Source organism: Vicia villosa, unplaced genomic scaffold (genome assembly GCF_029867415.1).
Source record: "Vicia villosa cultivar HV-30 ecotype Madison, WI unplaced genomic scaffold, Vvil1.0 ctg.001020F_1_1, whole genome shotgun sequence".
NCBI classification, from domain to species: Eukaryota; Viridiplantae; Streptophyta; class Magnoliopsida; order Fabales; family Fabaceae; genus Vicia; species Vicia villosa.
This window is the reverse complement of record NW_026705450.1, coordinates 450,729-477,194: the sequence shown is the minus strand read 5'-3', so window position 1 is coordinate 477,194 and position 26,466 is coordinate 450,729. Positions and strand designations below refer to the sequence as shown.

At 36.9% G+C, this 26,466-nt stretch overlaps 1 protein-coding gene across 1 annotated transcript; it reads left to right on the top strand.

Annotated features, from left to right (window-relative positions):
* The first annotated feature begins 1,302 nt into the window (after positions 1-1,302).
* On the top strand, positions 1,303-25,069 carry LOC131632801 (DNA repair protein RAD50). The gene is made up of 27 exons (XM_058903528.1): positions 1,303-1,570; positions 1,650-1,736; positions 1,828-1,995; positions 2,150-2,325; positions 3,643-3,757; positions 11,341-11,569; positions 11,730-11,908; positions 11,988-12,158; positions 17,064-17,168; positions 17,254-17,361; positions 17,460-17,671; positions 17,745-17,837; positions 19,756-19,883; positions 20,612-20,726; positions 20,846-20,975; positions 21,065-21,274; positions 21,467-21,675; positions 22,126-22,327; positions 22,701-22,870; positions 22,942-23,266; positions 23,451-23,576; positions 23,674-23,726; positions 23,852-24,002; positions 24,097-24,159; positions 24,281-24,414; positions 24,502-24,630; positions 24,755-25,069. Exons 1-27 carry the CDS (start codon positions 1,448-1,450, stop codon positions 24,792-24,794), a joined length of 3,951 nt encoding a protein of 1,316 aa, XP_058759511.1. The 5' UTR covers positions 1,303-1,447; the 3' UTR covers positions 24,795-25,069.
* The last annotated feature ends 1,397 nt before the right edge of the window (positions 25,070-26,466 follow it).

Genomic DNA, 26,466 nt, shown 5'->3' with positions numbered 1-26,466 from the left:
CTCAAGCTGCAGTTTAAATAGATACAAGATTTTTTGCAAATGGTTCACGAATTTAATGGGCAACCGCTCCTATAACAAAAAAAAACCCTTAATGTTAATTGTTAAATCCATATTTGTGAGTAAGCCGTTTAAATAAAAAATGCAAAAAAAAAAATCTCTCCATCCCAAATATGTTGAGCGTGATGGTCATAATAGTATATCAAAAGGGAAGTGTTAGAAGACCCTTATGAGTAGCTAAGATTCACCCCCTCCATTGCAGCGTCGATCCGGGCAGCATATGCATCATGAACATCCTCCTAAGCAACCTCGTTTCATGCTCTGGGTGAACCTCCTCCTCAGGTACCTCAACATGCTCTGGCACCTCATCCTCTAGAGTAATCTTAACCTGCTCGTGGGCACGATAAGATGACGTCCGAGATAGGCGACTCCTCGGTGCAAATAAGGACCCAGCAGGCGCTTCCTCCTGGCGGACTCGACCCCATCCCCGAGTCATTCCTTGTTGTGCAGCTCTCTCACGCCAAGAAGAGGCTGCCTGGCTTGGCCTGCATTGTCTTAGTCGATCGCTCGGTGCCTGGTTGTCAGTCATTTTCCTAAAAAAATGTGACTAGTTAATAAGAAGTAAGAGAATAAAACAAATTTGAAAAAAAATAAACTCAGGACGTTTTTTCGCAACTTCACACCCGAAACTGGTTTAAGGAGATTTCGAATATGTGTGAAATAACACACGAATAACCATTTTTTCAAAGTTTCCACTTCTTGCCCTAACTCATCCAAAATCTATTTTTTAATATCCAAACACTAACATTGAACTACAATAACATCTACTTACACATTGTCATAATTTCTAACAAACCTAATAACAAGTTTGAGGATGAGTTAATGAGTAGAAAAAACTTATACAATTTTTTGAGCTTTGAGGATAAATTGAAATGAATGGAAATGCTTCTATGGAATTTTTGGAGCACGAGAATCTTTAGTGGTACTTTTCCATGTCAATGTAGTGTTTGGAGAGAATATATTTTTTTTGTGTGTGTTTGAAGAGAATGAAAAGAGTGGGGGAAGTCTATTCGTGTACGAACTATGTTTAATAATTTCGGATATGCACATCCAAAGTCATTTTTTTTATTTTTAAAATTAAATCACATTTTTTCCTGAAAAAATATATTTTAGGTTTTCGAATATAAATATCTGTAATATATGGATATTTTGCGATTTTTGCCGGAAGTCCTAATATGGTGCATAGGTGTACGAAGAGATACACATTATTTAATTGAGAAATTCCAAGGTCATCTCAAAGGCCGATTCCGAAATTATTTAATTAAGAAAGAGCGGGTAGCCTAGACACAAGCAAGAGTATTGAGCACGAGTCACACTCACACCACAGAAGCACTATGAATACCTGAACATTCTTTGAGGGAGGAAGCAAAGAAAAAAAAGTGAAGCAACGATGAGTACCGTTGACAAGATGCTCATCAAGGGCATCCGAAGTTTCGATCCTGAGAACAAAAACGTCATCACCTTCTTCAAACCCTTAACCCTAATCGTCGGTCCCAACGGTGCCGGCAAAACCGTAAGTTCACTTCATTTCATTTCAAAACCAACACTAACACTATCTCACTCAATCAATCTCACACATGCATTTTCTACAGACAATCATCGAATGCTTGAAGCTTTCCTGCACCGGCGAGTTGCCGCCAAATGCTAGGTCTGGACACAGCTTCATTCACGATCCCAAGGTTTCTTTCATTCACCGATTTTTTTTATCATTACTGATTTTATATCGATAAACTGCGTCGTTACCGTTTTGCATTTGCTCGGTTTGGATAGGTTGCCGGTGAAACGGAGACCAAGGGACAGATTAAGCTCCGGTTCAAGACCGCCGCTGGTAGAGATGTGGTTTGCATTAGGTCTTTTCAACTCACGCAAAAAGCATCCAAGATGGAGTACAAAGCAATTGAGAGTGTGCTTCAAACTATTAACCCTCATACAGGCGAGGTATCATTCTTCAATTCGTAGCACCGTGTTTTTTCATCTTTATATTTATTTCATGCTATAATTTATCTACTTGCTCAATTTGTTTATGTTTTTATGGTGTATATAGTTTGATAAACAATCCAATTGATTTGAATTGTTTGCTATGCTCTGTTAGAAAGTTTGCCTTAGCTATAGATGTGCTGATATGGATAGAGAGATTCCTGCGCTCATGGGTGTTTCAAAGGCCATTTTGGAAAATGTTATATTTGTTCATCAAGATGAAGCCAATTGGCCGCTCCAGGATCCTTCCACGTTAAAAAAGAAGTTTGACGATATTTTTTCAGCTACTCGGTATCATCTTACCAATCCCTCTTTCATTTTGTCTCGTTTGTTGTGTAATTCTGCTTCATCTTTCACAATTTAAACATGTAGTTTTTCAGACATTCGACTTTGCCATGTGATAGCATCCTATTATTTCATTTGTCTCTTATTTTATATTACCCCATTTAATTCACCAATTTTTCTCATCAATCTCACATTGGTAATATATATCATATAAGCTTTGTTAAAAATTGCAACGTGTTATAAAGTTACTTTGTATAATAAGTAATTTGGCTTTCAACACCTGTGAGCTCTCATGCTTTACTCAAAAGAGCAAGTAGGAGTCATAGTAGGTTGATGCTGTCTATCCTTGATTCAACATACTTCCACCCAAGTGTCGGAGTATATACTTTTACTTTTTCTAATCAAGATACTTTCACCCAAGTGTCGGAGTATATATTTTTACTTTTTCTTGAATGATAGTAACAAGGTTTTAAAAAACAATCGTGTTCGCCTTGTGGCTTTTGCGATTTCGGTCAGTACAGGTGTTGCGTTGCAAATAATGGTCGTCACGGTGTGAATTCCTCACAATATTGCACAAAATATTGTACAAAAGGAGGATTCCTGTTAATGTAATGTGATTCCATTTTTACCATAAAAATAAATTTTAGTTCAAAATTTCAATATTCTGATTCCTATAAAAGCCATTTGATTTGTACTTTCAGAGTAAAAAAAAACGTCAATAACAGTGTGTAAACAGTTGTAAGTAACAGTGTTTTATGGGCGTAACGGCGTTTTGTTGTAGCCATAACGGAGTTTCTTTTGCGATTTTTTTCTCAGCCTTAAAACGGTGAATAACGGTATCGGAAGGTTCCGATACCGTTTTGTCGTGGCTGTATTCGCGGTCGCGAAATGTTTTTTAAAACCTTGGATAGTAATTTATTCTTATGAAACTCTTGATTTAATTGTTTATTTTTCTTGAAATCTTTCTTTAATGTTTATGTTCAGTTTTACGCACGCATTTTTAGGAGACCTACATATGGCATAGGGATTACATCTTAAATAAACCTTCATAGTATACACTTCTACAATAGCTCTTAATGCCGCATCTCTAACGAGACCAGATTTTATTATGACAAATGCAATTTAAGGAGCAAGGATATTTGATGAGAAATTATTTAGGTGCTTTTTGTGTTTGTAGCAATCAAAACACGAGTCACAATTATCTTCAGTTGCTGCTTTGGCCTTTAAATTCTTTCCCATTTAAAATGCTCTCTGGATTATGTTGAAAATGCTGTTGATTTTGACTTGGAATTGGTAGTTACTGTGTGCTCTTGTATTGAGCAGTTACACAAAGGCACTGGAGGTTATAAAGAAACTTCACAAGGATCAAGCTCAAGAGATAAAGACTTACAAGCTGAAACTAGAAAATCTTCAAACTCTGAAAGATGCAGCTTATACGGTCACTTTCTTTTCCCAAAATTAAGAACTTTAAATCTAAAGTAAATGCAATCACTCGAAGAGCTTGAAAATATTTATACTCCTTTTTTCTTGCCTGTGTACTTTTTGTGCCACTGTCTTTTTGGGGTTGAGGTAAGGAAAAGCACTAAATATGAAAAAAACACTCCTCTGATTGAAACTACATAAATAATGATACTATAAAAATTAATTGCATGTAAACTATTGAAATAAACACAATATGTAGAGGATTGTTATATTCCTCACAAATAGGAAGTATTTTCCAAGACTCTAGTTTAAGTTGGTGCATAACCTTGAGATGTTTGAGAGAAGTACCCGATAAAATGATTTAGGTGGTTAGATCAATCAATTTTTACCGTTTTTCGTAGGGTGCATAATATCTATATTACAATGAGTCTTATCTAATAGGATTTATTAGTGAGTCTGATAGAGTTTGGTAAAACAGAGAGAATATGTAAATAATCTCTCATTGTATTGAATGAATCAATGATACAAGGGGCTTGCTTCTATATATATATATATATATATATATATATATATATATATATATATTATATATATATATATATATATATATATATATATATATATATATATATATATATATATATATATATATATATATATATATATATAAGCAAGCCTAGCTAACTAACTGAGTCTGTTATAACAACCTAACAACTCAGCAATCCAAGTATAATCAAAATACAACAATACACAAGTATAGCTAACAAAATGCAAACGCATATATAAAGCACTACTCTATTAGTCCCCCTTAGAATTTGCTGGTGGGTTTGTCAAGGCAGTTTTGTTGAACACACGCAACTTAGCATGCAGAGGCACAAATTTGGCAGCAGACAAGGGTTTAGTCAAAATGTCAGCCCACTGATCTTGGGCTGGGACATGTGCCATGGATACGCTTTTGCTGAGAACTTTCTCTCGCAGAAAAAATATGTCAAGTTCCATATGCTTGGTTCTGTTGTGGAGAATAGGGTTATGAGCAAGTGTGACAGTGCTCAAGTTGTCACACAGGATCCGAGGCACCTGAGAGGAGCAGTGAAGTTCCTCAAGCAAAGATTGGATCCAAATGCTCAGCAGCCAATTGAGCCATGCTGCAGTACTCTGCTTCAGCACTGGATCTGGCAACAAGCTGTTGCTTCTTGGACCACCTCCTGTCATCAGGATCTGATGCCCAATTTGCATCACAGAATCCTAACAATTGCATAGGCTGCTGGACAGAAGCAGGTTGAATGAGCTAACATGGTGCAGAGTGCCACTTAAGTACCTCAAGATCCTCTTGAGTGCCTTACAATGATCCTCTAAAGGATTGGACAGAAACTGACAAACTTTGTTGACAGAGAAAGAGATCTCAGGTCTAGTCAAAGTAGCATATTGCAATTTGCAAGGCACCAACAACTGACCTAAACTGAGTTGGATCATCCACAACAGCTGAACCAACTTTAGATAACTTGTTGCTGGAGACCATGGGAGTGGGCATGCCATTAGCATTTAGCATATTCAGTTTGGAAAGCAAGTCAGTGATGTATTTGGTTTGAGAAAGAAGCAGAGAACCATTAGGGAAATGAGATACTTCAATACCTAAAAAATAGTTGGTGCTTGATTAAGGAGGTAATAAAGGGAGCAGAACTGCCTGTGATGATAATATCATCAACATACACCAGAATCATAACCTGAAGCTTTCCTTGATGCAACAGAAAGAGACTAGGGTCACATCTGCTAGCCTGAAAACCAAGCTGAACTAGTGCACTCTTGAGTTTGTCAAACCAGGCCCTAGGAGCCTGCTTTAAACTATAGATAGACCTATTCAATTGACAAACCAATGTCTTGTCAGCTGCTTCAAAGCCAGGAGGCTGCCGCATAAACACTTCCTCTTCAAGAGTGCCATTGAGAAAGGCATTGTTAACATCAATTTGCTGTATGGTCCATTTATTACTAACAGCAATAGTTAAAACAATTCTGACAGTTACTGGTTAGATGACTGGTGAGAAAGTCTCTTGAAAATCACTGCCAGCCTTTTGATGGAACCCTTTAGCTACTAATCTGGCCTTGTACCTGTTTATGGAACCATCAGGATTTTGCTTTGTTCTGAAAACCCACTTATAACCAATAGGCTTTTTGCAATCGGGAGCTTTCACCAATGTCCAGGTCTGATTTCTCATCAGTGCCTGATACTCATCTTTCATTGCCTGAAACCAATGGGGAGCAGCCAAGGCTTGATCAACAGAAGTTGGTTCCATGTGGGCTAAAAGAAGGGTAGGGTGAAGTCTAGGAAGAGTGAGACCTCTTTTGGCTCTAGTCTGCGTAGGGTGCACATTTTGGGGATGAATGAAGGGTAAATTTGTATTGGGAGGGCTGAGACTAGGGCTAGGACTAACTGAAGATAATAGATTTTGAGAGGAGGAAGGTGAGATGGTACTGGCTTCAGCTGGATCAGAGATAATAAGGGCAGGAGAGTTAGAAGGAGAAGAGGGAACATGAATGGTAGTGAGAGGGTGAGGGACTGGAGAAACAGACTGCTGACTGGAAGTAAGGGAAAGCTGATCATAACGAGTAGTTTGCTCAGGATTAAAGGTAGAATGATTAGAATGAGCAGACCTGGGAGTGGAACTGTGGCTGCCAGCTTGATTAGAAGTAGAATTGGGAAAAGAGGAGGAAGAGGAGGGAAGGTGAGACTGACTGGCAGCAGATGGAATTGAGAGAGGAGGGACAAATTTGGTACTAGAAGAAAAGGAGGAAGTAGATGATGATTTGGAGGGAGGGGAAAATAATGTGGAATAAGGAAAATGAGCTTCATGGAACACAACATCCTTAGAGATGTAGATGTGTCCTTTTGAGGCAAGGCATTTATAGCCCTTATGAGATGTGGAGTATCCAAGAAAAATGCATTGTTGAGACCTAAAGGCTAGCTTATGAGTGTTATAGGGACGCAGGAACAAATAACAAGCACACCCAAAGACCTTAAGACCTTAAGAGTAGAATAATCAGGTGGTTTGTTAAGGAGTTTGTAGTAAGGGGAATACTTGTCAAGTGTAGGGCTGGGAATTCTGTTGATGAGATAGGCTGCTGTAACAAAAGCATGATCCCAGAATTTTAAAGGAAGAGTGGATTGGGCAAGGAGAGTGAGGCCAGTCTCAACAATGTGCCTATGTTTGCGTTCAACAAGCCCATTTTGGTGGTGTGTATGGGGACAAGTGAGCTTATGGACAATACCTAATTCAGTGAGATACTTGGTGAGAGGCCTAAACTCTCCTCCCCCATCAGTTTGGACACACTTTATGGAACAATTGAACTGTAGTTCAACCATTTTCTTAAATTGAAGAAACTGAATCATGGTGTCAGACTTGAGTTTGAGAGGAAAAACCCAAACAAACCTAGAATAAGCATCTACACAGGTTAGGAAATAAGTGTATCTACTTGAAGATTTCATAGGGGCAGGCCCCCAGAGGTCACACACAACTAATTCAAATGGATGAGTGTAGACTGTGGTGGACAATGAAGAAGGTAATCTGTGAGACTTGCCAATGCAGCAAGCATGACATATTTCTGTGGGTGGTTTGGGAGGGATAGATAGGTTACAGAGTTTGAAAATTTCAATGAGAGCATGATGATTAGGGTGTCCCAATCTGGTATGCCACAAAACATACTTATTAGTTGCTATAGATGCTGAACTATTAGAATGTGGAGAAGGTATTTCAGTGCTAACAGTGGCAGAATTAAGAGAAGAACTGAAAAATGTACTTGTAGTATTATTATTAAAAGATTCATTACACTGTGACATAAGGTTTGGCATACAATTGGTACTTGTAGTATTATTATTAAAAGATTCATTACACTGTGACATAAGGTTTGGCATACAATTGGAAGTATTACAACTGCTTATTGCAGGGGAACAAGGTAAACTACAACTAGTACTACAAGTATGAAGACTGGGACAAGACTTGGACAGTTGAGAGGCAGCAGGATTAGGAAATTTGTAGAGGCATCATCTCCAACACGGCTGCTGAGTAACACTTTAGAAGTAGCCTGAGATTTAACAAAGAATTTATGATGAAATTCAAAAAACACATTGTTATCTTAAGCAAATTTGCTCACACTCATGAGGTTCTTGGTAATGTGAGGGACATGTAAGAGATTGCTAAGAGTAAGAGATAGGTGAGGTTTGTGCGGTAAAGGAAAGGACATAGAACCAACAGAGTTGATAGACAAACCTTGGCTGTTTCCTATGAAGACTTGCTCAATACCAGGCACATAAACAAAGTCAGACACATTAGAGGCCTCAGGAGTAACATGATGAGAAGCTCCTGAATCAGGATACCACCATTGATTGTTGCAGCTAGCTTCAGTACCTGCATAGAAAGCTTGTGGTGCAGAAGATCTGGGAGGTGCAGCTCTAGGAGAAGCATACGCAAACTGAACAGGATACACAACACGAGGAGCCATAAAGAAGGGATTGAATGGAGTTCTTTGCTGTGGATAACCAACACCACTTGAATTGGAATAGCGATAATAGCATACCGAAGCATCATGACCAGATTTGTGACAAATGTGACACGATGGTTTGCCAAACCGTCCTCCACCACGACCAAAACGACCGTCTCCACGGCCAGAACGACCTCCACGTGAGCCATAGGCATGATTCTCAGCATTAGCGGTGACGTGACTTGTTCCTTGAGGAAACGCTTCAGTAACAGATTGATCAGCGACAACTGGCGCAGGTGATGGTGTTGCTTGAGTGAGATTCACCGTCGCCGGCTCCGTAACCACAACTTTGCGATGTTTCTCCAGACGCGACTCATGAGCCAGTAAAGACGATTACAGTTCATCCAAAGAACTCAATTCATCCTTACTGTTGACGGCGGCAACAATAGAGTCATACTCCTCAGGAAGCGAATCCAGAACAATCTCAATTAGGTTACGAAGAGAAACTGGATCCCCAATCGAAACCAGCGACCCACTGATCTCACGTGTGCGAGCCATAAGCTCCTCTATCGTCAGCGTTCCCTTCGTGAGACGACGGAGCTCCGATCGTAACTGGCGCGCTTTGGTGTAGAGAAGAGTATTGAAATAACGGTGGACCTCTGTCCAAACTTGCCATGCGTGTTTACACTCAACAAGCTTCGGAAGAAGCGAATCGGAGATGGTGGAAAGGAGCTAAGTGCAAATTTGGGCGTCCTGTTGCTCCCATTCAAGAAACACACTGTGAGATGCAGGATCGGAAGGTGACGGTGGCAGAATCACCAGAACTGTAACAAACCGTTGAAGGCGATGACCGCGAACGACTCCGTCAATCTGTTGCTTTCATTGTTTGAAATTTTTATCGTCAAACTTTACAGAAATAAGGTGAGAAAGTTTCACCTGAGAAGAAGGAAAAAGAGGCTCCATGGATCGAAAAAGAGAAGCTCACGATATCATGATAGAGTTTGGTAAAACAGAGAGAATTGGAATATGGAAATAATCTCTCACTGTATTGAATGAATCAATGATACAAGGGGCTCACTGTATATATAGAGAAGCAAGCCTAGCTAACTAACTGAGTCTATTATAACAACCTAACAGCTCAGCAATCCAAGTATAACAGAAATACAACAATACACAAGTATAGTAATAGAATACAAACGCATATATAAAGCACTACTTTATTAGAGTCAAATACAATTTATTATTAATAGCTATAAATATACATTATTACAACACCACCTTTAGATGAGCAAATGATTTTAGAATTGATGTGGAATCCCTTAGCACAACCAATCATATATTTAACAAATATTTTATCTATGTTGTTAATAGTGGCCGCGAAAGCGGTGCGACGCGGAAAAATTGGTGTGGCCGCTTCCAAGCACCGGTTCGGCACGAAATGAGAAAGCGGGTGGCGCGGCAGAGATCGCAGGTCTGGTAGCGAATCAGATGCGGTCCAAAGCGGTCAGTTTATATGGTTTGGAGCAGTGTATGCAGAATCGCGAGTCAACTCGTAAACTCGTCCGATCCTACGTTCCATATGCATTCCGGCGTGCTCCGATTCAAGCAAAGTCGTATGGAGCAAACTCGGTAAAATCGTTTGAGTTTAAGAGCTGAATCGTTAGTGCAACATATCTGTCTTTTGGGTTTTTTTTAAGAAAAAAAACCAAATGGGCGGTGGAGTCACTAGAAGAAGATGAGATGAAGTGGTGGAGTCGCGAGAAGAGGAAGAGATGAAGTGGAGAGTCAGGAAATATTTAAATAGTAATGTGAGAAAGAGTGTTGAAAAGTCAAACAAAGCTATTTTCAATGTGGTAGTTCATAGCTGTATACCATGAGATACGTCACCTATGATTATAAAAAATATAATAATTTGGTTTTTTGAAAAAAAAATAGTAATAATAGTTAATTCCTCTTAAAAAAAGAAAATATATATAACACACCACATCAACATAAAAACAATGAATTTATGATTATGAAGTTAATTTTATATTATAATATAAATTTTTTTAAACATGTGTATATAAAAATATATAGTATTTTTTATAATCATTAAGTTTGAGTTTTTTTTTTTTTGGGTATTTGCTAGTATGTTTTCATAAGTGCCATTAAAATATTCTTTATCGAAAGTTGGTCGGTAGTCTTATCTATGCAACTATCACCCTGTCCAGATATTTCTTTTGCTGTGCATTAGTGTTAGTAGGTTCCTGCAAGCACCACAACACTTCCATCTTTCAGCAGTGCATCGAATCATTAGATACCTCCTTGGAACCTCAAAACGTGGTTTATTTTTTCCTATTGATTCGACACTCCAACTTCAAGCATACAGTGACGCTGATTGGGCAGGGTGCCCAGACACTAGAAAGTCTACTACTGGCTGGTGTATGTTTCTAGGAAATGCTCCTATTTCTTGGAAGTGTAAGAAACAAGATTCTGTTTCAAAGTCATCCACTGAAGCAGAATACCGTGCAATGTTTGCTGCTTGTTCTGAAATAGTATAGCTGCACTGTCTTCTTACCGAACTTGGATTCTCTCAAGCTCAATCAACTTCGTTATATGCTGACAACACAAGTGCTATACAGATTGCAACAAATCCAGTTTACCATGAGCAAACGAAGCACATCGAGGTTTATTGTCACTCTATCCGAGAAGTCTATGATCGTAGAATCATCACTTTACCTCATGTTTCCACAGCTGTTCAAACAGCTGTCATCTTCACTGAATCATTGGCACGGCAACAACACAACTTTTTAGTTAGCAAATTAATGCTAGTTGATTCACCAGCATCAATTTGAGGGGGGATGTCAGTAGGCTTAACGTTTAGATTTCTAAGTGATAATAAAGTGCTTAAATGTATATATTGCTGTAGCAGATTTATTGGGATGGGATTAATACTATTAATTAGTATATTAAACTGCATAAACGTATATATGGCAGTTGCAGATTTTTGAGGCTGAGTCAGCCCCTTAACTTGTAATTTAAAGTGTATTTATATGAAAATTCTCCAAGAGTGAAGACACAGTTTATCAGAATATCAAAATATCTCTGAATTTTTGACCCTAATTACCTAATTTTATTTTTTTATAGCTTCGGGAAAGCATTGCACAGGATCAGGAGAAAACAGAATCTCAAAAAGATCAGATACAGCAGTTGGAGGGAAGCATTAAAGATTTGGACACTAAAATTGGTCATGGGGAAAAAACATTGAAACATTCGCTTGAGCTACAGAAGCAAATATCAGCTAAAACTACAGAAAGAAGCACTCTATTAGAGGGACAAGAAAGGCAACATGCTGATCTAGAGATGGAGTATGATGGTGTGTAAGTGTTGACCATGGTATATGTATTACATCAACGACCCAGTTCTAAATTCTCCTTTTTTTGTTTGTTTTTATTCTCATATTAATTTTCTCATAAATGGCCATCATACTATATTGTAAGTTTATCATTCTTTCTTCTGCTTCGTTTATTCATTAGAACCTGATGAAGAGTTGATGGAATTGAAGACCAAGTTTGACGAAAAGCTTGAAATTTCAAATTCACAAATAAGCAAGTTGGAAAGAGAGAAGAATGACATTGGCACAAAAGTTTCTGTCCTTAGAGAGGCCATGGATGAGTCTATCTGGGAGATCAGCAAGCTACAAACTGAAGAAGAAGTAAATGAGTTGATACACTGTCAATACTAATATCTAGTATGGAATGTTGTTGTAATTTTGTCTCTGATTCAAACTGCAGGCTCACACGTCTCTGAAGAATGAACGAGATACTTGCATTCAAAATATTTTTTCCAGTTATAACTTAGGGTCTCTTCCAAAGCCACCCTTCAGTGCTGCAGATGGTTTGAACCTCACTAATCGGGTAAAATCAAGGTTGGGGGATCTTGAGAAGGATCTTGAAGATAAGAAGGTGACTCTTCTGTACTCCCTTTTTGGTTATGTATTCACTTTTAAGCGCCTTCGGTTGGAAAGAAATTGGGAAATGGAAGATTATATATGATGATTCTTCCTACTATAAATTTTTTTGGATAAAGCATCTTTCATATCTTCTTCATGATACTCGACTAGTATAGGGTTTCCTTGCTGGATATTCAGAGTTTGTCATTCTTTGCTCAGTTGATGTTAATCTTTGATCAGGTGTTTTCTTTAGAAGGATGTCATACCATGTGGTCCTGTCCTTTTGTCATATTTTCAAGCTGAATTTTGTTTTCTTGCTTAAAGATTCAGGCTCTCTAAATAGACCATATGTTTATGAGTATATATGAGTTGTTATCTCATGGGTTGCTTCTACAAATAATGAGCAGCCTGTATTACTGAATGTCTTGATTTTTTAGTTAAAATGTGCAACCTCAGCGTTTACAGATGTACCACGCCAGCTCTGGTAGTTATTAACTGGCAAGCCTGCAGCAAAAGTTTTTTAGTGCTGGGTGCAGGTTTATCCCCAGCTGAGTGCAGGATAAACATTCTACAAAAAATATTGTAAATCTCTAAGATTCATCATTAGAAAGAATAATCAAGGAATTCTTGAAATTCCAAATTAGTTATTTCATTTTCTCTCTAATAACATGGTATCATAGAGCTCTAGGTTAGGATCTATGACATCCGAATCCAATCCTCCTCCACCACTTACTCCAACGCTAGTTGTTCTTGTTCATTTTATTCCAGTATGTATCCTTCCTCCATTTCACGAAAGCTATGAAGCATGGGTACAGGGTACATGTACAGTACTCGTGGTACTTCTTTTTTCTTATTATTTGGTTTTGAGTGAAGTTTGTGGTTTTCTCTTGAATCAATCTAGTATATTTATGTATTTTAATTTTATTATTGTATCTTAACATTACTTTTCATTTTTTTAAAACTTTTATAGTGATATTTTGTTGCGGACCGACAATTTAGTTCTATACTCTTATATTTTATAAAAAAACTTTCATTTTTTATTAACATCCCCGTTACCTTGAATTTTTTTTAAAATGTCGTATCTCGTACCAGTGGGAGTACCTGCACTGAATACCCTACCCATTACTATGCATCATAGCTGGAAACAGGTTCACCTTGTGTGAAATTTCTGCTGAAGATATCTGAAAAGATTGATGAGAAATGTTTCTTAGTTTGGCATCAATACATTGAGCCAATAATCAATGTGCACAATATCCAAAAACTCATGTATTTTTGCATAAGTTCCTCCATAATTCCTTTTGCATTTGGAATAATCCTTAAATGTTGAAAACCTTTGTCAAGATCAGTGGCTTTTCTGCTCCTCCACAATTCCTTTTGCGTTTGGAATAATCCTTGAATGTTGAAAACCAAACTTATCATGCATGGCTTCGTCAAGATAAGTGGCTTATCTCCTGGCTTCAATCAACCCTCTGTTGTTCCATCATGACGTGTGTTCCAGGATATGTTCATGCATATGAACTTTGGGAACACATTCATGCACATTTCTAGAAACTCACGCTCAAAAGCTAGAAAATTATGCTCTACTATTCTTTTGCTTATCGCACGGTTGAAGAGTATCTTCTTTGAATCAAAGCGTTGGTTGATTCTCTTGTCCCCGTTGGTGCTCCCTTTCCACCGCAACAACACATCAATGTAGTTTTAGAAGGATTGCCACGGGATTTTGGATTGATTGCTTGTTTCACTGAGAGGAAGTTTGACTTTGTTCAACTTGTAGAGGTTGAAGCTCTGGTCCTTGCGCATTGATAACATCAAAAAGTCACTTCAAGATGAAACTGCTTTTGTTTACCTAATTCAGGTGACGGTCAATGGTGACTCCTCGTCATGTCTTCTCAACTCTACCTCTTAAGCAAACTCATCTTACAATTGTGCCTTCTAAGAACAATCCTTCCTCTGTTGGTACCATCCCTAGCTATGGTGGTGCTAGATGTGATCGTGGTGGCCGTTTTTGCAACTTACAATATCAGGTGTGCTTCAAGTACAGTCACTTAGTTGCCATGTGTTACTATCCCTTCAATGGGCGGTTTAATATGGCAATGCCTCTTGATTTTCAAGGTTTCTAAGGTCTCAAGGCTTCCTTCCTTTAAATTTCCGGAATCATGCTTTTCTCACTGTCGTTTACCTCATTAGTAGACTCTTCTACTTTTATTGGTCAATATATTCTCTACTCTATCCTCTTTTGTTATGGTCCTGACTTTAAGTTCTTCAAAGGTTTTTGGTTGTGCTTGCTCCTATCTCCCCAGGCCTTATATAATACTCATAAACTTGATTTTTGGTGACATGAATGTCTCTTTCTTGGGTATTCTACAGCTCTCAAAGAGTACAAGTGTCTTCCCCTACTAGTAAACTTCATATTTCAAAGGATGACTTCTTCAACGGATATAGGTTATCTTATCTTGGCCTTTTTCCACCCACTCCGTCTACTCTAAAAAAATCCCCTAAACTTGCCTCTCTCAACTCTGTTCCCCTAGTTTCACTTATTCCTCAAACTGGCCTACCTCCGTCATCGATCTTCTCTCCACAATCTTGACCAAGTCCCTCTACAGGCACTGATTCAGTGCAGCCTTCCCCTTCTACCTCCTCCCTTGGCCCTTCACCTATTCGTAGCCCATCCCGTCCTACTCCTACCTCTCCACTGACCTTTCCTGCAATTATTCCCTCTCCTCAACCCCAACCAACCAATACTCAACCCCAACCAACACTCAACCTATGCAAACCAGAAACAAATCTGGTATCCCTCTGCCCCATGTTCACCCCTTGATCTTCTTAACCACTTCCGAGTCCAAAACTCCTGAACAAGCTTCTATGGATCCCAGATGGTTTGCTGTAATGACAGAGGAGTATGATGCCTTGCAAGAGAACAAAACTTGGCTCAACTTCATAGGTTTGATTTTCTCGAGACTTTCTCCCCTGTTATTAAAACCAGTGACCATCAGATCATTTCTGACTCTTGCCCTTACCAATCACTGGGATATCCTGCAGCTTGATATTAACAGGGCCTTCTTAAATGGGCCTCCTAGATGAAGAAGTGTATACGGAGAAGCCTCATGGTTTTGTTTCCGCGGATCCTATTCTGGTTTGTCTCCTGCACAAGGCTCTTTATGGTCTCAAGCAAGCCCCAAGACAATGGTTTGAAAGGCACAAATGCACCTGACTTGAGGTTGGTTTTCACAACAGGAAATGTGGCCCATCTTTGTTTATTTTTAAGTCTCAGGTGTCAGCAGCCTACTTATTTAAATGTTTAATTTAAAACAGTGGCCAATCCATTACAAATAAATTGCAATGTTTTTGCTCTCAAGCAACATGGCACCCTAGGTTATTTTCTTGGGATTGAAGTCAGAAAACAGCCCACTGGCTCCATGTTAACTCAAAATGAACATTCGTGACCTCCAGGTCAAAATTACTTTGCAGGATCCCAATCTCATCTCTACCCCTATGGCCTCTAGCTCTAAGTTGTCCGAAGCTGGCTCATCTCACTTCAGGATCCTTCTCTGTATCGTTCTGTTGTGGGAGCTCTGCAGTATGCTACTATTACCAGGCCAGAGCTCTGTTACTCTGTTAACATGAGTCAGTATGTTAGCAATCCCTTGGTGCTCGCTCATTTGAATGAAGTAAGAAGGATCCTGGGTTATTTGAAAGGCGCTACTTACTATGGACTGCTCCTTTCCCATGCCTCTGCTCAGCACCCTCTGTCCTTACCAAGACTCTGATGCAGGTTTTGCTTCTAGCCCTGAAGATACAGATTCACCTCTGGATATGCTATTTTCTTTGGCCCCATCCAAGTTGATTTTCTGGTGGTCTCGCAAAAAATATGTGGTAGCTACTTCCTAGATCTAGGGCTGAGTTGTTGTGGGTGCAGCCTCTTTTGCATACGCTCAAAATTGGTTCGCCCTCTCCTGTCATATACTGTGATAACCAATGCTCTGTTGCCATGGCTCACAATCCTGTCCTTTGCGCCTGGACCAACACATGGAGATTGGCTTGTATTTTGTTTGTGAAAAAGTCTTAACCCTGCAGCTGCGTGTAACCCATATTCCTGGCACAAATCAGACAACAGATATTCTAACCAGTTATTTCTCCTTTGCTTGGTTCCTGAAGTTGCACAACAAGCTCAATGTGGCTGCCTTGGTTCTTCAGACTATTCCACCTTGATATTGAGTGTGTCTGTGAATATATGAGTAGTTATCTCACGTGTTTCTGATACAAATAAGCAGCTTGCATTACTTAGTTAGTACTCCCTCCGTTTCAAAATGAATGTCGTTTTAGCAAATAAAATTTGTTTCAAAATGAATGTCATTCTCACTTTTCAATGTAGAAATGATTACTGTTTTTCCAATTGTGCCCTTTAATTATTATTCTCTACACTATTTCCAATACATTTATAAGATTAATATGGTAAAAATGCAATATCTTATGACACTATTATTATATTTCTTAATATGTGTGCTAAAACCTTTAACGACACTCATTTTGAAACAGAGGGAGTATATTGATCTGTTAGTTAGGGTGTGTCACCTCAGTATTTAAAGATGTGCCACCTAAGCTCTTGCTATTATAACTGCCGAACTTGCAGTGGAAGTTTGTTAGTGCTGGGTGCAAGTTTAGTCACAGCTGAGTTAGGACAATCACTCTATAAAACTTGTAAATCTTGAAGGAAGATTCATCATTAAAAAGAATATTCCAAAGAAATTTAAGAAATTCCAAATTAGTTTTCTCTCATTCTCTATTAAAAATGTTCAAATTATTTTCACCATTTCTTAAGGAAGAAAACAACATTATTCTTGCATTTTAAATCTGTTAGTATTGTTATTAAATATCCTTGAGACCTCTGAACAGGACTGACTTTTTTTTCTTTCTGCAGAAAGCAAATAAAACTGAACTCAAAATGGCATGGGATTCCTACTTGAGTGCAAGTGAAAGCTGGCAAAATACTGATGCTAAATTACAAACTAAGATAGCGAACAAGGTTTAGTGTTTGAACTTTGAATCAGTCCATTTCTTGTCAAATGCTTTTTTATTAAACAAAGGTTAATAGTTTGTTGTCCATGCAGGCTGGAATTATGAAGCGCTTTGAAGAGAAGAAAGATGAGCTTGAGTCATTTGAACTTGAAATATCTAATATAGACGTTTCTCATTTAGACGAGCGAGAAAGAAAATTGGTGAGTGCAAGTTACTCTTTGGTGTTGTTTGGCAGTTTACATCCTCAAATTTAGACATCTTGCAAACCTGATAGCTTAATACCAAGTAATGCTTGCAGCATTTTCAGCTGGAGAGGATGACCAAGCAACGTGATGAAAAAGAATTTGAACTAAAGAAAAGTCAAATTGAAAAGGAAGTCCTTAATGTGGAGCAAAAGATTAAAGTTGTCAATCGAGAGTTTGCCGCCATGGCTAATGATTCACAGGAGAGAGGAAGATTATCTCTCATGAAGGAACATTTGGAGACAAAGAAGAAACAACATAAAAAGATGTAGATCAATTTTATTCTCCCCTCTTTCATTAACTTCTTTTTTTCAGAATTATATCTTTTGAACAATTTGCAGAATTGACGGCCAGAAAGATAAAATAAGAAGGGTGCTACAAGGGAGGATTCCTCCTGATAAGGACGTTAAGAAGGAAATCACACAAGCATTAAGGTTGGAAAACCTTCTCTTTGATTGTGTATGTCTTAACTTGTAGATTTATCTTTAAGAAATTTCACTTTAGTGTTACCGTACCTAGTCTTTTCTACTTCCAATTGAATCACAAGAAATGTGCTGGAATTTCTCTTTCTCTCTGGCAGTTTGACTATTGGATCTTGTTCTTTCTGTTAAATGTATGCTTGAATTGCACTGTTTTCTTGATAATACTATTCCTTTTCCAAGTTATTTTAAATTTAACAAGCCAGACTGGTCTAGTAGATGTTTATCTATTCATTATCTTCTGATGTTAGTATCTGTTGAAAGTAGAGAAGAGGGAAAAAGTTAAGGGGTACTAATCTTGCTACTTTAAAATAAAAAGCAGAAACAAAACTAAATTGGTTAACAGAGCTCTGCATTCCCTCTAAAAATTAGAAAAATGAACTCCTTAATGAATCGCGGAGCTGAAAACCTCAGAGAAGCTTTAGAAAAGCTCTTAAATTTTAGGATCTGTATTGGAAATATTAGAGGAACTGAAAGTGTATTACTTCAGTAAAAAGAGTTCTCTTTTTATGGGAGAAGGTACAGAAAGTCAACTCATCAAATCAAGGAGTGATATAATAAAATTAAAATGGATATTAATAATAAATGCCAAGGATATTCTAATAATCATCGACACCCTGCTCAAGTTGGTGCCTAGATATCTAAAATGCCCAACTTATTAACCACTTAAAGGTTGATCTTGCTAAACTCTTGGTTAAGATACAGCTGTTTATTTATTTGAGGGCAAAAATGGCAAACAGAGAATTCCAAAATAATTTTTTTCTTGGTAAATGCTAACTTGTACCTATAGGGCACTTGTTAGTGAAGCAAATATAGAAATATTGTATTGGAAATTATGCATTCAATTTCTTGAAGGGCACATGTTAGCAAGATTCTTTTTTCTGTTGTAAAGTGACGATCATTTTCAATATGCTTTGTTGTATCATGCTGGACAAGACAACGAGCTATGCTTATTGCGTCCTTGCTATCACAATTCAATTTCAACGGGTGGTCAAATATCATCTTTAGTTCTTTTAGATCTTCACAAATTCTAAGAATCCATAGACCTTTACAAATTCCGTAAGCCATTGCTCTAAACTCAAATTCAGCTCTACTTCTGGCAACTACCCATTGTGTCTTGCTTCTTCAAGTTATCAAGTTTCCCACACATAGGTACAATAACCTCAAGTAGATTTCCCATTAATATCAGAACCTTCTCTATCTGCATCAGTAAAGATAACCACATTCTTATCATTGATTTTTTCTAAGAATAGGCCTTTTCCTTGGGTAGCCTTCAAGTATATTGAAATTCAGTAGACAACTGCAAGATGCTCTTCATAAATACACCCTCTGGACACATGTATAAGCAACGAAAATGATTTTCACGATTATTAAGAAATTCAATCAAGTGTAGTTAACTTTTTAGATTTTAGTGAAAATATTAATTAAATTTACTATAATGTCCTCTTTATTAAATTTAATGGAATGGAAAATGAAATAGAGGGGTATATTAGGAATTACAGTATTAAATGATTTAGTAATAATTGACTTTTGCTTATAATAGCGACCAAGAATTGAAGCATTTTTGTTGCTTATAAATGTGTCCGGAGGGTGTAGAGTGTATAAACTCACCGACAACACTGACAAAAAAGGCAATCTCAAGGCGGGTATGACTATGAGCCTAGTATATCATACTTTCATTTGAGATAAGTAGATTCCAATATTAAAATGAATTAGGCGCTTCTTTTTAAAATGAATTAGGTTCATTTGCCATTATTTTTTTGCTTTTGCATGCCTATGGCTATTGATCATATTCCAGTTTAGCGAAAAAGCTTTGTCTGTGTTGAGTGTCCACGAACTCCCTTGTATTAATTTAATGCTATTTATGGTGCAGGACTGTTGCAGCCGAATATGATGAGCTGAATGTGAAGTATCGGGAAGTTGACAAGGAAGTAAATGTTTTGCAGATGAAAATACAAGAAGTAGACAATAACCTATCTAAACACCACAAGGATATGGAATGTTAGTTTCATCTATCATTTAAAAAAATTGTAGATAAATTATCTTCATTGCATTCTTTATCTGGAAAAATATATTAGAGTAAAAGTTTGGGTTTCTTGGTTCGAATCTCTGTATAGTTTTTACAGTGCCATTGAAGATCACATGATTCTGCCTAACAATAATAAGGCAATTTTTTAAGAGAATAGAAATAAGCATTACACGTAATATACAGTGTTGAGAGAGAAAATATTAACACATGTTGAACATCATGTATCTCAATTACATAACAAAGTCGATTTTATATAGCCTAAAGACGATACATATAAAATAAATTGATAGATTTATGACAGTTCTGGTGTATTCAAATATATGTAAGTGGTATTTCTATTATTATCATGAACTCTTGGGAATAACTTCTTGCAGAGTTGGTTACAAGACAAATGAGAACATGTCCTTCATAACCTCTTGGTAAGGTATTATAGATTTTAGTTTCTCCCAACTAAACCAACATAAAACTACCCATTGGGAATATGTCCTTCCATCCTTATTCGATTTAAATATACCCACAATAACATTAACCTGGGCATGCTTCTAACATATACATGACTAATAGGAGGCCTACTAACAATGTTCCCCCCAAAAGTTGTACTTGCTTTATTAATTTAGCTTCTCCGTTGTCCAGTAGTCTACTGTGCTTTCTTTCTTCAACCATGTAGAATCACACCATTTGTACAAATAACTTTTTGCAGCAAGAAAGAGGTTTATTGAATCCAAGCTTCAGTCTTTGGATGAGCAATGTTCTGGAATCGATTCTTATCTCAAACATTTAGAGTCTGTCAAGGAGAAAAGAGATGTACAGAAAAGGTCAACTTATGCCAGATCACACCCATGAAGTCATTTTTGTGACCACATCTGATTGCTGTTTGTTTTGTCCCCAGTTTTCTTGTCTCAAATGTACTAATACTTCTTCTGATCGCCTGCAGCAAATATAACATTGCCGATGGTATGAGACAAATGTTTGATCCTTTTGAAAGGGTTGCCAGAGCTCATCATTTTTGCCCCTGCTGTGAGCGTTCTTTCTCGGCAGAAGAAGAAGATAGTTTTGTCATGAAGGTTGGCACATTTTACATCCTATCATAATATACTGACCAAGAACTTTATATGGTTTTGAATTAGCTTTCCCCCCCTTCTTTTAATCACAGCAAAGAGTGAAAGCTGCCAGTTCAGCTGAACATATGAAAGTTCTAGCTGTGGAGTCCTCTAGTGCAGACTCTGATTATCAGCAGTTGGACAAGCTTCGAATGTGGTATGAAGAATATGTTAAACTTAGCAAGGAGACAATCCCTAATGCTGAAAAGGAACTCCAGCAAGTCAAGGAAGAGTTGGATCACAAAACCCAAGCACTTGATGATGTAACATTATATTTTCCCTTAAATATTTCTTTGAATTTTCTTTGTAAACTATCCCTTCATGCACGTTACTTTCTTCTTTACATGTACGCTTCCCGGATGGTGATTAATAGTTTTGTTGAGTCATATGTATTTGTCCTTTTTTGTTGGTGCTAACTCGCATTAGCTTATAAAACTGCTGTAACTTCGTCTCAGGTTGTAGGTATTTTAGCTCAAGTGAAGACTGACAAGGATTTGGTTGAGATGGTGCTGCAACCTGTTGAAAATGCTGATCGAACTTTCCTTGAAATTCAAAATTTGCAAAATAAAGTTGAGGGTTTAGAAAGTGCGCTTGGTTGTGGAGGACCAGGAATGAGGACTCTAGAAGAAATTCAATCCGAACTCGCTGCAGTGCAGGGAACGAAGTAAATAGATTCACTTGATTTCTACTTTTACCTTCGTTTTTGTATTATAAGTTGTTTTGCCAATTTTACAGATATTAAGAAATGTAGTTATTGTTATGAAAAAGAGTGGAGGATTTTACATAATTAGCGTTCATTAATGCTATGAGAAAGATAAATTAAAAGATTGAAAAGAAGAGAGAATAATAAATACTTAAGAGTATAATAGGAAGAGTATCACTGATGATTCATTGGTATTGTAAAACAACATATAATTTGATACAATTTTTTTACGAAGTGACAATAAAAACCAGAGGGAGTATGTACTAATACAAACAATTTTATAATCTAGATCCAATTAGAATAATTGATTGTTTTCAACTTATCCTCATCTATCATTCCATACGTGCTTCTATCTCTTACCTAGTTGGATGTTGCTTACTCTTAATATGATTCTCGTATTTTGGTTACAAGGGACAATTTGAAAACCGAGTTGGAGAAATTGGCAGAAGAGCAGATGGATATGCAGAAAGATATATCAAGTATTCAAACACGGCTCTTGAAAGCAAGGGATGATAAAATGAATGCAGAAAAGAAATTGCAAGGTGGTCAAAGATTAGAAAAAGAATTAGAATGCTTGACTGAAGAAATGGTCCAAATTGATCTTGATGTGAAGGTTGTCTAATTATGTGAGATATTGATTACTTGATTTTAAGCAATAGGCATGTGCAATTGACATTGATGTGATTAGTTCTCTCAACAGAACACGCAGATGCCTGTTATTATTTATTTCTTTCAAACTTCTTGTGATGCACTGTACTGAGTTCATCTTTGAGTTCATTATGTATTTGTCTATAGAAATGACCTCTTTCAAAATTCTCTACTTCAGTAGTCAATAGCATTCTCTAGAGGAAAAAATAATAATGCATAATTCCATGATCAAAATTCCAAAATTCATTTGTTGCTGAGTTTCTAAAAGTGCTGGATTTTCTTTTCTCTGTATACAAAATCATAATGCATAATTCCATCCAAAACCTTGGTATTTGCAGAGTCTGGTTGAAGCCGTAGAACCTTTATCCAAGCACAAAGATAAAATTCTTGCTGAATATAATGAACTGAAGATTAGACTTGACCTCGAGATTGAGAATCTGGCTGAAAAAAAGAGAATTTTTCAGCAAGAAGCCGAAGCAGTTTTTAGAATGACTTCTAAGATCATAGAGTAAGTTGTCTGCTCAAAATTGTTAATTTTTAAGAGTTCAACTTTCCTTAACACAAGTTGTGTTTGTTCAGGTACTCTAATTTAAAGAAAGGAGACAAGTTGAAGGAGTTGCAGGAAAAGAAATCTCTATTAGAATCTCAACTGCAAAGTTGTGAAACCAGGATGCTGGAAATTACAGATGAACTAGACAAAAGGAAAGATTTGATGCGAAATAATGATAAGCTTAAAAGAATACTTGAGGACAACGTGAAGTACAGAGAAACAAAGGCTAAAGTAGATAAGCTATCATGCGAACTTGATACACTTGAAGAAAATATGTTGAAGGTTGGTGCAGTTTCCACAATTCAGACGGAACTTGCGAAATTATCTAAGGAGAGGGAGAGGCTTCTTGAGGAGGTATTTTCATATGCCAGCCATGCTTCTATGTTTGCGGTTTGTAAATTGTTTGGCCAACTACAATGATTGATGGACATTTTACCATTTGTATGCTCACATCTTTAGTAGTTATTTACTTTTCCTTCTAGTACAGAATTAATACACCCTGTTTCTCCATTTTGTTGTACCGATACATCCATGACAGTTAAACAGGTGCAAAGGAACCGTGTCAGTTTACCAGAGCAATATTTCCAAAAATAAGATTGATCTAAAGCAGGCCCATTACAAGGACATAGATAAGCGATATTTTGACCAGCTTATCCAGCTAAAGGTGTAATGTGATGTTATATTTCCTGTGTATGTTTTGTATGAGTATTTAATGCTCATTGTCAATATAAAATTGTTAACAACATGACATTTCCTTACAGACAACTGAAATGGCAAACAAGGACTTGGACAGATACTACAATGCACTTGATAAGTGAGTTTCAGTAGTGTTTATCATCACAACTGTCCAGTTTGTATTCTTTGATAAAATTAGATACTTTATGATAAATTGTTAGTGAAAATCTACATTTATATATGATCATATCATTCATCTTTCAGAGCACTGATGCGCTTCCACACAATGAAAATGGAAGAAATCAACAAAATTATAAGAGAATTGTGGCAACAGACTTATAGAGGACAAGATATTGACTGCATTAGTATTCATTCTGATTCTGAAGGTGGTGGCACCCGATCCTACAGTTACAGGGTTTGTCATCTTTATGTTGAACACTGTTTACTTCAAAATATTTCTGATTTTCCAATACAGATTTTAAACTATTGTTTTTTTGTATACCATATAGGTTCTCATGCAAACTGGTGATGCTGAGTTAGAAATGAGAGGAAGATGTAGTGCAGGTCAGAAGGTATGTTATGTTATCACTGGGATTTGCAAGAGTTTTTTTATTCAATCAAAAGGCTTTTTTTGTTAAACAATTTAAAATTAAGTTAAACTGAAATAAGCTCGACTTGTTTGTGAGGTTCCAGGTACTGGCATCTCTTATCATACGGTTGGCCTTAGCGGAAACATTTTGCCTCAATTGTGGAATTCTTGCATTGGATGAACCAACCACAAATTTGGATGGACCAAATTCTGAAAGTCTGGCTGCTGCTATCCTAAGGTTTGAATGGAATTGTCTTGTTCTGTAGTTATAGCTAACAGTGATTTTTTTTGTTGCTTATCTACTGCTATCTTCCTTGACATGTAGGATCATGGAGGACAGGAAAGGCCAGGAAAATTTTCAGCTAATTGTAATTACTCATGATGAGCGTTTTGCTCAACTGATTGGTCAGCGCCAGCATGCAGAGAGATATTATCGAGTTGCAAAAGATGACTAGTAAGGATAAAATGCTAATGTTTTGTTTTCAAGTTACTTTTGAAACACATTCACCACTTTATCATCATTCCTGAGTAAATACTTTGTACAGTGCTTCTTTAACTTGTATATCTCACATTTTCAGTCAGCACAGCATAATCGAATCTCAGGCGATATTTGACTGAAGAATGGATTTTATTTAGTTACTCTTTTGAAGTTGCTGGTTGGAGGATTGACAGATTTGTTAAACCAGCGCAGACATATTTCAAGTTGTTGATGAGGTATAGGATACTGAAGATGATGTCTCAGTTAATTAAAAGACTGACACTTGTTGACCTGACCCTAAATTAAATGTGAAAACCAACGGTTCCTCTTAACTGATGGCAGTATGTATAATGATAATAGGGTTTGTTTTGTTAATCATTGCGACAGCACCATTAAATCATAACACTTGACTAAACCTATTATTGTAGCTCACAATCGGAAACTACAAGTCCATTTCTTAAAGAATTGTTCTCACCATTTTGTACACCAAATTTTAAAACCCTAAATGAATTGTTATTTCTCAAATATCAATTTCTCAGTTCTCAAAAATAAAACACCAAACAATCTCATTCTCAGTTCTAAAAAATTAAACATTCTCGATTTAAATCAATTCTCAAAATTATGTTTGAATCACATTCTCAGTATCCAAGGCACCATTTAGTTCTTAGTTCTCACCTTGTACAGTGAAGAATAGTCATTGTTTCTCAAAGAAAGTAGGGTTCAAAATTAGTCCTCCTAAGATGCAATTTCTGAATGTTCTGGGTTTTTGGATTCAAGGTTTTTGGTTCTTTAAAAGACAAGAAATGTTAGACGTACTTTTAAGCAAATGTTGCTGATTTTTTTATTAAGTAACTAACCCATGTCATAAAACTACTAATAGAACTGAGTTTTTATAATTACATAGATTAAAGAGAGAAAAGAAAACTAATTTTAAAAGAAAAACATGCGGCATCAGAGGGTGATGCATCTAGCTCATCCATCAAGTCAGACATGTAGGAAATTCTATGAGGCTAATAATATTTGATGAGCCTGTATAGCTAATTGAATGACCGAGATCTGTATCTTTGGTTGAACAAAGATTGGTGAAAGAAAGACCATAATAATCATATTTAAATTTTTCATCATTTTCACAAATTTTTGTTCTCTCAGAAAATTTCAAAATTCATATGGGTGATACCGAAAATTTGACCAGCATACCAAAAATTCTTTAAAAATAGTAAGTAGTATATTAGAAATCTAACGTGCATACCAGAAAATATTTAAAAATATTAAGTGAAATATTGAAAATTAACTTGCCACCTCAGACTTGTACCTGACACCCCTTGAAACGAAAGAGAAGACCATAATAATTCTACTCAAATTTTTTTTTCCATTTTTAAAAATTCATGTTCTCTAACCGAAAATTTCAAAATTCTTAGGCGATACCAAAAATTTGACGTGCATATAAGAAATTCTTCGAAAAATTAAGTGAAATATCGAAAATTTCATGGAAATTTCAGAATTTTTGGGAGATTTGCACGAAAAATATAGAAATTCCGGTAATTTTATCGGAGATTTTAAAATATTTGGTAGTACAATTTTTTTTTTGAAAATTTCAAAATTTCCGATACCTTGTTCCTTTACTATTTTTTTTTGTTTTCCTTTTTTGTGAGACCAGAGAGAAAGACAACACCATTGCCGGTACGATCACTAATAAAGCGGAAGCTGCCGCTAGAACTGCTGAGGCAGAGGCTTCCCAACTACGTGCTAGACCAGAAATGTATGGCTGAGCATGTACCTGTTCTTGTTGCTGTTGAGGAGGTACTTGTGCCG